General features: G+C 36.1%; 1 protein-coding gene across 2 annotated transcripts; it reads right to left on the reverse strand.

Annotated features, from left to right (window-relative positions):
• Window positions 1–2,215: 2,215 nt before the first annotated feature.
• LOC113701087 (uncharacterized) lies at window positions 2,216–7,033 on the reverse strand. 2 transcript variants are annotated; one of them, XM_027221576.2, is made up of 8 exons: window positions 6,815–7,033; window positions 5,099–5,939; window positions 4,910–4,991; window positions 4,768–4,834; window positions 3,771–3,956; window positions 3,625–3,685; window positions 3,260–3,482; window positions 2,216–2,662 (listed from the first exon to the last, which is right to left on the reverse strand). In XM_027221576.2, exons 2-7 carry the CDS (start codon window positions 5,802–5,804, stop codon window positions 3,283–3,285), a joined length of 1,302 nt encoding a protein of 433 aa, XP_027077377.1. In that variant the 5' UTR covers window positions 5,805–5,939; window positions 6,815–7,033; the 3' UTR covers window positions 2,216–2,662; window positions 3,260–3,282. The 2 variants fall into 2 exon arrangements, with proteins under 2 accessions (XP_027077377.1, XP_027077376.1); XM_027221575.2 differs by lacking the exon at window positions 2,216–2,662 and having other exon boundaries at window positions 2,932–3,482; window positions 6,815–7,032.
• Window positions 7,034–14,667: the final 7,634 nt, after the last annotated feature.

Here is a 14,667-nt window from a genome sequence, read left to right on the forward strand (position 1 = left end):
AACAACTTTTTGTCAACTCCACTAGTAGTAGTACTACTACTACACTACTATTTTCGTTGAAAAGTGCCACTAGACCATGATCACCTTTTGCTTCTTCTCTCTCATGATTGACATTTCCAAAAATAACCAAAAAAAAAAAATTAATGCAGAAGATAGAGAAAGATTAATTTAAAATGAGCTTTTAGCTAAGCTAAAATCTTATTTGACATGTGATGTGGAATACTTTTTTTTTTTTTTTAACACAGGGAATATCTCAACTTTGCTAGATTAATATATCTGTGTCTGTGCACCTCGCCCCTCAAGAATACACAAGCGATAGAGAAATAACTCGAGCACACGATTTGAAAAATCTAATTAAACTATCCCAAAACCATCCGAACTAACCCGAAGCGGCGTATGTGACGTGGAATAGTATAAAATAAAAAATGGAGTGGGCAATTGGAAGGAAGTCCATTACAAATTCAGACAATCAATCAAGTTGCCAGATCATCGGAATCAGAAGTCACCCACTGGGCACGTGCCAAGTCGGTTGGCGGGCGCACGGCCCCTCGCATCATCAATTCCTAGGCGATTTCATATGAATCGCATAATCAATGGGCTTCTCCGGGATCTCAACTTTCATTAATTATTGTCATTAGCCAGCAGTAACGCCTTCTTGTACTCTGGATGATTATCAGCACCTAATTCTAGTTCACAACAGAATGAGCAGGCAACTGCTCATCCAATAAAATAAATATAGGGTCTTGATTATTTTTTTTTTTCTTTTGATATAATAAATATAGGGTCTTGATTCTTGAATTACTTATAATACGGTCTGGTCTAACTCTAACCTTAGTTTAATACAAGTATTCTAGTACTACTCCTATTACTTACGCCTGCTCACACGTGTAGCCCATTGGCTACGAACACATCCCAAAGCTGTTGCAAGATCTCTCAGATTCTCAACCCAATGCGCGGCTTCTGGCATATGAGTCGAATGGGTATATACTGCCCTTGATTGATGGACAGTTACTTGCATGGTTCTTTCTCTCTTTCTCTCTGATTAGTGACAGCAGCATGTGAAATCTGAGAATGCAGACAGAGAGAGATGGAGCGTCCAATGGATTTGGAGGGATATGAGGTGTCTGTAAGGTTGGCGTCAGTACCTACTACTAGGGAGTCCTTTGCCCAACACCAACGCACACCAAGATAGAGAAAGAAAATGATTACGAACAGACACAATGATGATATGGGAATGACTAAGTCATGGCCCAGTACACACATACAACCCTGCTCTCTGTGCATTTGTGTCCTCAAATATTTATTTTTGGGCTGGTCGACTTCTTTCTGTGTCCCCCTCTGAATTACTATTTGGTAATCAGCTGATATTTGCAGTAATTGTTGAGAGTGCAAAATCTTGAAATTGGGAATAGAAATGTAGATCGAGATCGAGCCACCACGAAGAAATCGAATTATACCAATTGGCCAGAAAGGCCAAATTAGCCAAAGTGGCCTCGTTGTTGTTCATTCAATTTGGCCGTGGTCTTATCTCTCTAGCTGAAACTGACTGATTATCATCAGCCTATCCAAGATATGTTCTGGAATAGGGTTGTTCACCAATTGAGCCGCTAGCGATCAAATGATCGAGCCCGAGCTAATTAAGTCGAACACGAGTTCAAAAATATTAAGCTCGTTGCTTCGCGAGCTCGATTTTATATATATTTTTTTATTTTTTATTTTAATAGTAAAATTACATATATATATCTATAATATTTTATTATTTGTTAAAAAATTATTATTTTATTCATTTTTAAAAATAAAATAATTATTATTTTTTTATTTTTTAAGCTCGAGCTCGACTCGAATTTGAGTCGAGCTCGAGTTCGAGCTTCATAAGATTAATTGGAGGTTCGATTCGATTAGGCCAAAACTCGACTCGACTCGGTTCGTTTGCACCCCTATTCTGGAGACATGTCTCCTATATTTATTGTCATCCCTGCCAATATAATTGCATTGCGTCTTTATGATTCTCAATTATATTAATTGGACTACTTTTATCCGTTCGACAACTTCGCCTAACATTACAAATCAAGCACCTCGAGTCGAGCTCGAGTTCGAGCTTCATAAGATTAATTGGAGGTTCGATTCGATTAGGCCAAAACTCGACTCGACTCGGCTCATTTGCACCCCTATTCTGGAGACATGTCTCCTATATTTATTGTCATCCCTGCCAATATAATTGCATTGCGTCTTTATGATTCTCAATTATATTAATTGGATTACTTTTATCCGTTCGACAACTTCGCCTAACATTACAAATCAAGCACCGCTCATAATTGAATTCCGACTAAAGGAAAAAAAAAGGTCCTAATAATTGAGTATCGAAGAGTCCACACACAAGTGCAACCATGCCATGCCTGTTGATTTTTTAGCAAACGTATTAGTAGAGCATTTGAACACTCCTTGTACTTATATAGGCTTTCATTCCTAGTCTTTATGGTAGGAGTAATTGTTATTCTTCTGGGGCCGCTCTACTATTGCCGCTACTGTGTACGGAGGAGGAAATAATGGATTCAAGAGAATACTTGATTGTATAGAAGCGACGAATCAATGTCTCTATGGATATGTGATTTCAATCTTGGCCTGGAATTCTGCCATACCATCACGGGCATCCCAACAGCGCCTAGTTACATGAAACCATAAAACAAATGGCAAAAAAAAAAAAAGTTGCTTCCATTATATTTTGATTAATGAAACATCAAGGCACAAAATTGTAGAAGTGTGGCACCAAATGGACATACTAGACATGGAAAGATACTTGGAATTAAAATGCTTTCACAATACCCAAGTCAGATCGTGCACACACTTGCTACAACAGAAAGCAAATTTCAATGGCTAACAACAGTGGTGCATGAAGGTCAAGACTGGACACTTCTACTAGGACATCCAGCATTAAGAGCAAAATCTTCAACCATCACCAAAATATCAAAATTATGAAGCTGTATGGCAATATCCAAAAATTTCAATACAACAATAGAAGTTACAACACCAATGGCTAAATACCAAGATCCACTACTTTCACTGCTACGCCTAATTCTTGGGTATGACCACCCACAAGCAAAAACGTTCAGGTGGCGAGCTGGTAAAAATTTTTGTTGACTATTGAGCTCAATTAAACTCTATTGTGTGTTATTGACAAAAAAAAAATCATCACCTTATGCAAGTTTATACCATGGTTTCTCCCCTTAAAACAGAAATCAAATTAATTGCCAAAACTCACTTGAGCAACACCAAAGGGCAGCTTCATACGTAAGAAAATGACAAAGGATCAGTATCTCTGATAGATTGCCCAGACAGCCTGTGGAGCACTCTGGAGTAGAAGCCCCATAAGGAGCTAGTTTCATCAATAGCTTTTTGACCAAATGGATGCTGCTCAATGTGCTTCGGTATATGTTCAGTTAGTGCCAAGCCTTCCAAATAAACTCGAAGATCACCTCCAGGTCCTGCATTGTGTTGCATATTTCTCTAGTAAATTTGATAAGAATAAATAATACAGGGGAGAAAAACCACAAAAAAGGCTATACCCAGAGATGATTCAACAAACATAGGGAAGAAAAACACAGAAACTTGGTGAAAGGTACATACCTAGAGAATTATCACTTGTGTCTCTGTAGCAGTAAGAATGAGGAAATATCCCAGTATGAATCTACCCAACATGGTTATAAAAATTTAGTGCAAAACAAAGAAACTACAAAACTTGCAATAACATCAAAATGGCATCAATGTCTCACAGGATTGAGCAAGGCCTTGTATGGAGAATCATCCACCAGTAAAGTATTTGATTCATCATAATCTCCTTTCTCCCAAGGAAGATCAGGGTAATCTTTTTCCCATAGCTTTCTCAACTCTTTGCAAACCAATGGCTTATGCCTATTTTCTAGTGTTCTGAACCCTGTATCAGTGCACTGGTACATATCCTGCAATCACATTAAATCCCAGTTTATGAGGTTCAAAAAGAAACCGCAATCAAGGGTTCAACAGCAGCATGACAACAGAATCAGCTTGTTGAAAGCTGTGAAATCAGTATACTGGTACGAAATGCAATACTTTCTCTTACAGGTAAACGCGAATGCATGTATTTTCATAGAAGTGTAGGCTAAGTTTCAATTTTTTCAATTCCAATGAGATCAGTGTTACACTGAGATAAACTGAGTAAATATCCACGAAAAGCTTCTCTTTAAACTCTATCAGCAATATCTAGGAATCATCACAAGACTGCACAAATTAGAAGTAAATAAAAGATTAAAGTAAAACTAAATGAGATCACGAAAGAGGGCAACCTGTTATCATGACCGACTTTTATCATATGTACCCTTGTATAGCAGCTAGATAATGACTGACACAGTTGCTAACAAGCAGAACTACAAGTAAAAATGAGGAAAGCTTAAGCAAGGCATAAAAGCAGCTTCTTGGGCCCAACTACAGACAGAAAAAAGAGGCAAGGCTATCACTTCTTATTTATTTTTTTGGATTCTTGTTATTTCCTTCTTGTTTCTTTAACTCATTCTTTCTAGGTTGTTACACAAACTGTTTGTTTATATAACTTTCACTCTCCTCTACAGATTTTTTTTCTTAAAATTGACAAGCCGTGCGCGGGCTGAAATTAAAACTTTGGCCTCAAGGATCAAAACACCTCCCTTTACCATAAACACATCACATTTCTTTAAAGTCAGACATTTTTTGGGGTGAAACGAAACAGCTGGATTTAAAAAGGGCAAGGGCTCTTACCCAACAAAATAGCAACTTATGCTTCAGATCTCCCAACAAGTAGTCAACCACTCTATCAATGATCCTCCTGCATATTATCCAAAAGTTAGTGCTCAGAAAATAACCGGAAAAAGATGCATGTGGGAAGGGGGAGAACACTTACTTAGACCTTGAGGACCAAATTCCAACATCAAATCTCTCACAGCAAAACTTCAGAAAATCATAATAAAAAGGTCTCTTAAAAACTGCAGTAGCAAAAGAGAGAGCTCGTCAGATTTCAACCAATCTTCTGCTCCTCTATTTGGCTAAGGGATGCTTTTTCTGGGCAGCAAAAATAATTTGTAATTCTCACTTGCTCGTCCTGAGATGTGTGTGTCTGCTTTACAGTCCAGTGGCGGAGGCATGACTATATCTGCAAGTAGCCCATTTATATCAAGAATGAGGAGTTTTCTTCTTGAACATACTGGTGATCTTGCTGCCATGTGGCGTGGAACAACCAGTACATTGAGTCCTCCATTGGCAACATTGGAGAGATATTCTGCATTGTTCGCACACTGTAAGGGAGGTATTACTGATTCTTTTGTCATAGAAATCCCAGGCTCTTGATCTGTAGTCATTATTCGGTTTATTGTACCATTGGTTGGTTGATTACATGCATCAGCCAAACTCAGATTTGATAAGATATCTGCATGATCCATGCCTTGGGGTCCATAAACACCATCAACCTTTTTTGTTGCCTTCTGTTTCTTCTTTTTCTTTCTCGTGCACACAGACTTCTCCAAAGGATCTGTGGTCGACACACTATCTGGCTTTTGGGGTTCCTGAGTCAGTTTGGGAGTTGAATCCACATCCAAATTGGCATCTGGCTTACTACCCTCAGCTTTTGTGCTAATGTGTCCATCCACATTCTGATCCACTTGACCCGCATTTTGTACTACTTCAATATCAGTAGCCTGTCCCTTCCCCCGTTTTCTCCTCCTCCTCCTCCTCTTCTTTTTTGACTCTAGGTTGACTTCAGCAAGAGTTACACCTGAGCTTGTGTCCATCGAGGCTGGCATGATCGTTGTGTCCACACAATACAACACCTTTAAGATTGTTTGTAGCCTCTGATTCCCAAACAAGAGGCCGACTACCAATTTATCTGGTCGTGTGATATGGTATGTTTACACATCACATCCACTTCCTGTTTTGCGCTGAAAAAGCACAATAATTTGAATTCAAAATCAATCTAAAATGAAAGATATGTGATGATTATGTATTCCAACAAGCTAAAGTACTCTCAAGGATGAGACAAGGAACGATAATCAGAAGCATAAAGAAATAGAAACCAACTCTATAACCACACTAGACAATATTGAATGAGAAAGACCTCAATATCAGTATTAAGACCTGGGCAGGAGCTGAATTTTTGCATGAATCTTTCCCAAAAAATTCCAGTTAGATCTGGTGACATGATGTCCTTAATATTAACGTCGAAGACGACGCTATCGATATCAAATACACTATTGAATTGACATATTTTGGGCTAAATATAGACTAGTCAAGGTTGACAGCGTCTAAATTCACTGACGCATGGAACACAACAATTAGTAGCAGTAACGAAGAACTTGATTTCACGTACTGAATAAGAATTTCATCACAGGACATATTCTCGTGATGCAATAAACCAGGATTACGTAGTCAACAACAAAATTACCAACACCCAGCTTTAACGATTCTTTTCCAATTGTAAATCAGGCAAATTTTATATAACGGTTGCAAATTACAGATATAACAGGGGATTCTATAATCTACACGCGCGCGCGCGCATGTCAATATATATACACGTTCGTATGCATACTTCATTATAGACGTAAACTTTGCACGTTGTAGCAGGTTTTGAGAAACGACCAAGATGAAGCTCGGTTATTTTATCCGACTTCAGCCTGGAAAGATTGTGTTAGGAAATTACAGCAAATCCAAAGTCTTTAGCATCTGCTATTACGATTTACGAGTATACAACATAAGCCGCTGGAGTAAATAGGAAGAAAGAGAAAGAAGAAGAGATCGATATTGGTTTGAAACGGACCTGTGGGCTGGGTGCCCGGAAAAGTTGGGCGTCGGCGGCTTGGACTGTAGGGATTCAGTTATTCAACAAGAAGATGGAGAAGCGCGTCGCAGGTTAGTACAACGTGTTTCGTACTCAAAAAAATTTTAGGTTCCCTGAGTTGAGTGGGGTGGTTTTGAAGGACAAAAAGGAAAAGAAGTTGGACTTAGATTAGAAGAGATCATGAGAATGAACCGGGGAGGCAGTTAAGTATATTCCCAATAGAATATGGACTGTCAAGGCCGCTAAGGTAATATGCCTATTGTATGTAGTACACAACACAAACAAACAAGTTTTACTTTTATCAGAAAACAAACCAAACCAAAAAAAAAAAGATAGATAGAAACATTTTCATGCTTTTTTCATTGTTTCTATTTTACTCTTTTATACTGTACTTCTAGTATATTTTAGTGTTTGGATTGCATTTTTCAGGATTTTTTTGTAAAAAAATTACTGTAGCGATTTGATGTATGTGAGAAAAAAAGATAATAGGAAAATGTGATCACGGAAAATGACGCAATTTTTCCGCGAAAAATGGCTTCATAACAACAATTTATTTTTTGCATTATCTATTCTTTCTTTTTTTAAAAAAAAAATTCTAGTGGTTGTACAAACTAAAAGAGAATTGATTGCACCGATTTATAACTGCACTGCAAGAAAGCATTTGCATTCATTTGCGGTGACAATAGATGAATCTGAGTTATTGGCTACCACAACCAATTTTGGTTTTGCTAACAACTTGTTCGAAAAATAATTTGTCAACTTCTCTAATATATATATATATATATATATATATATATATGTTAACCTACTCCAATTTCAACCTAGTAAAAACTATTTGACTCAACGACTTGGGGAAAAAGACAAATTTATATGAAAAACAATCAGACACGACCATCTAAAATTTGGAAGAGAGTTGATGTAGGCCCATTTCCAAAACAAGGCCGTGTTCTAATTAGGCTCAAGCTTAAATTTGACTTAAACAAGGCCACATTAAGTTCTGGAAAAGGGTGCAGCCCATAACTTATTGAAACCGGATTCAAACAAACATTTTCAATTTGGTGGCGTAGAGATATGTCATGTTGAGAAACTGCAGAGTAATAATAAGGTGCAGCTTTGCAGAAGAAGTGCACGTGTAGTTAATCGTAAGGGTAAGCAAGAAGAGAAAAGCAAGAGAGGCTAAGCAAAGTTCCACGAGGAGTCCACTACGGGAATGAACGTGAGAGAATAATGAACGGTGGTTGATGCATCTCTCTGTCTTGCTGAGTGGTCCACTCCTGCAGAAGGCAAATCACCAAAAATGGTGGTGGTCCAGTCCATTCCTTTCCTCCGACCACCTACCTAGATCATGCAGCAGTTGATCGTTTCAAAAAATGGGGAAAAAAAAAAAAAAGAGACGAGGGGTTAGGGTTGGACCTCTGTTCAAACAGAGAAAAGTGATAAAAAAAAAAAAAAAAAAAAAAAGGTCGACGTTGGTGCTCACTGATTAGCTACTACTCCCAAATAAAATCATGTTTGTTTGGGAATCGTCTGATTAATTAGTCATTAGTAATGTGCACTCTTAGCAAAATATTCACACGAAAAATCCTCCAGGTCAAGCCAACGTGAAAAATATATCCCATGTAGATTGCGAGTTTTTTTTTTTAAAAAAAAAAAAGAAATTACAGTGTGACGTTGTATGTGACAATATAGAACTAATTAAAAAAAATTGCATTAACACGAACATTAAACTCTCAATCAAAACGGAGTCCTGAAAAATATGCTACGGAGATGTCTGTATGAAGATACGTCCCGGTCACTTCGCATAACACATACATCTCCAATCACAACCGGCCGCGCCTGAGAATTCCGAAGGTGCCACGTTTTTTCCTTGAAAAAGAGAAAAAAGTTTTCCTAGGATCAAGTGCAGGAATCCAAGCACGGCCGTCGTGGATGCACATGATTGATGGCCTTTTCTTAGCAGCAGTAATTTAGTAGTACTAATTATCAAGTGATGCGAATACGTACGCATTAAAATTTTGGAAATGCCATAGTATAATAGTACTAATAAAAGCCAATTGGGTGGACGCCCCGTTGCTGAGGATCTCTGTCAGCCATCCGGACGGATTGATTTAGAAAGATTTGCTGCTAAACTAACCGAAAGCGGCGGAGTTCAATTCGTGTACGGAGGTGCAACATGTGGCATGGGCTCAAAACTCAAAACTCAAAAGTAGAGTTGAAAACATATATTTAAATAGTGAAAGTAAAAATAATCATCAGTAGGTATAGGTACCTCATGCCAATTGCCAAGCCATCCTCTCGTATCATATGAGCATTTAAAAGTAGGAAACTAAAAACCACTACTGTCCACCTTCCCTTAAGTATGCGTGTGGTATGTGGATTAATTGGCTAGACAAGAAAAGTGTCGCCAGACTAGTCAAATTTATTGGAAGCAAAGAAACATGGCCTCCAAATTCAGGAAGCTTTAGCACTTTTCTATACGGTGGCTGCCTCTCTATACACTCCACCGTATGGGACCATGCATGACGTGATGTGCATCCTGCGGCCGCCTTCGCTTACCTGCTCCGAGGAATATTATGCTTCCCATCTCAAAGAGGGACCCAAAAAAATGAAAACGACGGGGAGGCCGGGGTTGGCGTGGCGCGGCACATTGATTGGGTCGACTTGCTTGTTTATTGGCCATCCCAAAGTTACCACTTCCTCTAGGCTCAGAAAAAAAATAAGTTACCACTTCCTCTTTGTGGGCTACGCTAGTATGTGTTCCTCTTATGAAAAATGGCTTTGATAATTTGTTACGGTTTTGACATACATCAAGGTGGTATGTGTTCTAAACATTTTAAAAAAAGGTCGTATGTGTTCTCCTATTCAATATCCATTAAAAGTTAATGAATCATGAAAAATACGTGTCATTCACATTGAGTGCAACAAAATTTCTAAATCCTTGTATTTTACTTCCTCCGTCCCATTCTGATAGTCTTAATTTTTTTCTCACATAATTTAATTTTTAAAAAAAATTAGTTAACTTTATTCAAAAAATAAATATAATCTAATGTTTTTCTAAAATACCTTTACATTAATATTAATAGTACCACTAATCACTATACTTTAACATTAATTATAACAACAATAATGATGGTATATTGCACCGTTCAAGACATATATTAAAGCAGTTATTGATGAAAATGTTGGTTGTATTAAATAAGATATATTATATTTATTGATAATGAAGTATATTAAATAAGGGTATTTTAAAAAAATAAAAAAATTATTATATATTTTTAATTGAAACGTGACCTATAATTTGAGATGAATGAAAAGAAAAAATAACGCTATCAAAAGTTGGACGGAGGAAGTACGTGTTTTTTCTGACTTAAGTCTCATCTCACCTTCTTGGCTTCTTACGGTGTTTGGTTTTTGTTCAAATGCTCGTGACTTCTTCAAACGTCAGCTAAGTGACCAGAAAGTCAGAAGCAGCAAAACAAGGGAGACTTTATCAATGGGTGAATTTTTTATACACAAACGGTATATACACTATCATGATTTGGGATATATGATACACATGTAAAATTTAGATTTCAAATTCAAATTCGAATTATGTCTTGTGAATCTTATGATGAAAGTATATACACTTTTAATGTATAAAAGATTAATCCTTTATCAATAAATAAAAGTCATTGCGCGCACGATTTTGTGCAAATTTTTTGGTTGTTTGTCAACCATAACCGTAAGTTTGTACAGAGGTAAATAGTACGTCACGCAACTCTTTGGTAGAGACGGGATCCCTCTAGTTAGAGGTGGCAAAATGGGCGGGATTTGCTTGGGTTTGAGATGGAACCGAGTCATATGGGTTTGGGCCCAACCTTACCCATATGTGTTTTGGGACTAACTTGGGCGGGATCATTTTGGGATGGGTTTAGATTGATCCCACCCAATACCCAAATCCATTTTCTACATATTTTTTTTCCTTTAATTCATTTTTTATTTTTATATAATTTTAATATTTTTGATTTATTAAATTTCTTTTAGTTTTATTAAATAAACATGCAAGTGCTTTATACTCAAGATTCCCACCAAAAATTGGATTAACAAATAAAGGAAAAGATAGATATACAGCCATATTCCAACATATATCAAGATGGCCAAGGTCCTTAGGATGTTGAATATTTATCCTTATCATTGTCCAAGGATGACAGGTCTAAACTAACTGAAATGCTGGAAATTCTTGTGGATAATGACTAGGAAGACTACTAGATTATATTCGCTGGTATGACTATAAAAATTGTTAAAGATAATTTTTGAATCTAAGATTCCGTTTGGATTGACTTTTTTTTCAAAAAATAAGTTTTTCAAATACAATGTTACAGTAATATACAATAACTCAAGAAACATCCCATCCATATTAATATATCAAATATTTCAAAAAAATTTTATAGTAAAAATTTTTCATATACACTGCTACAATAAAATATTTCAAAAACACCTACCAAAAACAGATATTCCAAACGGAGCCCTTGCCATTTGAGCCCAATGGGTACCCAAGTATTTCCCATCCTTTCCCATTCATTAATGGGTATAGTTGGGATGTGTCCCAACTTAAACCCAATACCAAATTATAATACCCATCCCGCCCAAAGTTCCTTTGGGCATGGGTAGCCCATTGGGACTTGGGACAAATTGCCAGCTCTACCTCTAGTCCACATGGGCCCTCCTTCAGTGTACGCTAGCTTAGCTGTAAATGTTGATCATTGACAAAAAAAAATTTTGTTTGTCAGTTTATATGCATTTGCATTTGGTTTGAATTCAAATTCTTAATGTGATAAAAACCACTAATAATCGCAACACAGCAGTGTGATTTTGTGGGTATTGACATAAATTTTGCTTAATCTGTTCCATTATATGTTGAGAAAATTCTATGAACCTTGCATGAAATTATTTTTTCAAGTTGTATCCCTTAATGATGATATTGAGTTTGTTACAATCTAAAGCTTAAAAAAAAGACTCGCTTTATTGTCTAATAATAAATTTAACGTCATAGTATAATATCCAAAAAGAATTACAGAATCTCTCGATATCATATACTTGAAGTGCACGCATGGACCACCGTGCTGGTATTGTACTTCATGTCCTGGGCCTGTGTTTGTTTGATCCCATTTCCCAACTCCTACCTCATACTTGATGCTTCATCTTATGGGACCCCACAACTTTTGGAACAAAAAAATTAACAAAAGTTAAATTGAACAATTTAAGGAAAAAGATTAAGTACACTATAGACGTACTTGTACTTGTACAGTTGGTACTGAACGAGGACCAACAGGAAAATCATCCATGCAAGTCATTTTTCTTTCCCTTCCGACATTTATAGCTAGTTTGGGAGGGTGGAAATGAAAAGAAAAGAAAGGTTTTGAAAGGATAAGAGAGTTTTTCCATTGTTTGGGAATAAAAATGAGAAGAAAATGAAAAGAAAAGGAAAGATTTCACCTGCCTCCGTCTTTTGGACAACTTTCCGCCCAAAATTGGGCGGAAAAGGAAGGAACGGACGGAAGTTTAAGGTTGTGTTTGGATTGCATTTTCCGTCATTTTTCATGGAAAAATTACTGTAGCGATTTGATATATGTGAGGGAAAAAGGTGATAGGGAAATGTGATCACGGAAAACGACAATATTTTCCGACGGAAACAAGCAATCCAAGCATGTCAATTTTTCAATATGACAAAATCACACTTAAAATTCTGATACAAAACATTTTAACACCCGATGAATCCCTCCACTTCAAAATTATCCATTTTGTTGTGTGGTTGTAGTAATTGTTAACTTGTATCAATTGGACCTACGTGATCTTAAAGTTCTTGACACAAGTAATATACATCTTTTATTCTATAGTTTTTATTAGATTGCAGTAAATGAAGACAAATCTACATTAATTTGTTTAATTCATATTTGTTTTATAGAAAGGGTATATTTGTAAAATAATTTGTTTGAGTATCTTTTCCTTTCCTTTGCATTCAACTCGCAAACAAAAGAAAACTACTCACTTTTTTTTCTTTCTTAAAACTCCCAAACAACTTAGATAGAAACTTTGATCCTTTCTTTTTTTTTCTAACTTATCATTTCTATTCTTTTCTTTTCTATTCTAAACTCCCAAACTAGCTATTAAAGAATCTTTTATCATTTCTATTCTTTTATATTCTATTATAAACTCCCAAACTAGCTATTAAAGAATCTTTTATCATTTCTATTCTTTTATATTCTATTATAAACTCCCAAACTAGCTATTAAAGAATCTTGCATGGTTCCACCCCGGCGTTCCTTAAATGCCCCACACGACGAAATCATCCACAAATAAAATCCAATGTGGAAGCTCGCCCAAATATTCAACTTTTACTGTTCAGATAATGTGCAAATATTAATATATCTGAAAATTTGAAATAGTTAATCAGTAGATTTGACGATTGAAAATATACCTGAATAAAGTTTGAGAACACGTAACATTAATTAGTACTCTTAAAGTCACAAACTGATTTTAAAATGCATGATGCCGACAAGCATAACCGTCTTTGCCCTGGACAAAAATGACGCCGGACATTAATTACGACGCTGCGTTTCTTTAATTCTTTATCTCTATGCCGGTTGACCTGCAAGTCTCACACAAGTAATTCAAAAGAGAAATAATCTCCTTCCTCCCGCCAACCACAAACCACCAGAATTATGACATTATATTATGGTTTGTTTGGATAATGTATTATTTGAAATATATTTGGAATAATTACTGTAGCACTTTTTATGATGTGATGTATGTGAGATAAAAAGGTGATTAGAAATATAAAAAGGTAGGTTGAGAAATGTGTTTGTGATGCAAACAAAATATTATTTGAAATAATTTTGATATCCAAACACTTATTATCGGATTATCCTCCTGCTACAACAAAAGTACAATAGAAAAGCGCACCAATTATGTTATCTTAACCAACAACAACATTCCATTGCATTTGCATTCAAGTTTCACCAACTTGGCCTTGCTTGGATTGCGATTTTTCGTCGAAAAATTACGTCATTTTCCGTGATCACATTTCCCTATTACCTTTTTCCCTCACATACATCAAATCGCTACAGTAATTTTTCCATGAAAAATCATGGAAAATGCAATCCAAACACAACCTTATTTTCAATTTTCCGAAGATCGTACGGAACAGGAATACCATATTGTTAATTCAATATATATATATGTAAATATTATCTGCACTCTTATTATTTATTTTATCATATAATCTAATAAATAAAAATTATATCATTAAAATGATAATATGAGTGTGATTAACGAAAATGAGATTGCAAATAATATTTTTCAAAATATATAAATTAATTGTAAAAGTAAGTAAACTGAATTGATGGTGCAGTACTATTAACTATGGTTATACTTGTATCTAATGCCATTTTAGATATTGCCGAAAGTTTCCGTTACCAAACCAAATCACTCCACCCCCTCACTCCCAACTCTTCGGACGTGGTCAGTATCAGTTCCTTCTACGTCAACGTCAAATTATCCTTTTGACCAACTCCTCCCTCCCTAGTCCCTTTCTTTTCCAAAACTTTTTTATTCTAATGGTATGTTTGTAAGATGTAAAATATTTTATGTTGAAATTATTTTCTAGGAAAAGATTTGCATTTACATAATTTTCAGGTGTTTGGTTGCAATTTGAAGCTTTGCTTCTATCATTAAAATGTCAATGACCAATCGCTGCCACCACCGTTGTTCTCTGCCATGGTCGTTGGAGAAGGAAAAATCAAGTTGTTGAAAAGGAGAAAATTCCATTTACATCGAAAGTTTTTCGGTAATGG

Source organism: Coffea arabica, chromosome 7e, assembly GCF_036785885.1.
Source record: "Coffea arabica cultivar ET-39 chromosome 7e, Coffea Arabica ET-39 HiFi, whole genome shotgun sequence".
Taxonomy (NCBI): domain Eukaryota; kingdom Viridiplantae; phylum Streptophyta; class Magnoliopsida; order Gentianales; family Rubiaceae; genus Coffea; species Coffea arabica.

What these genes read in the sequence shown, in the direction of transcription:
- LOC113701087 (XM_027221576.2), bottom strand. Translation starts at nt 5,804, where the DNA reads ATGCCAGCCTCGATGGACACAAGCTCAGGTGTAACTCTTGCTGAAGTC. An exon ending in ACACATCTCAGGACGAGCAA is followed by an intron (nt 4,992 to 5,098) that starts GTGAGAATTACA and finishes TTGCTACTGCAG; the next exon opens with TTTTTAAGAGACCTTTTTAT. An exon ending in CACAAGTGATAATTCTCTAG is followed by an intron (nt 3,483 to 3,624) that starts GTATGTACCTTT and finishes AACACAATGCAG; the next exon opens with GACCTGGAGGTGATCTTCGA.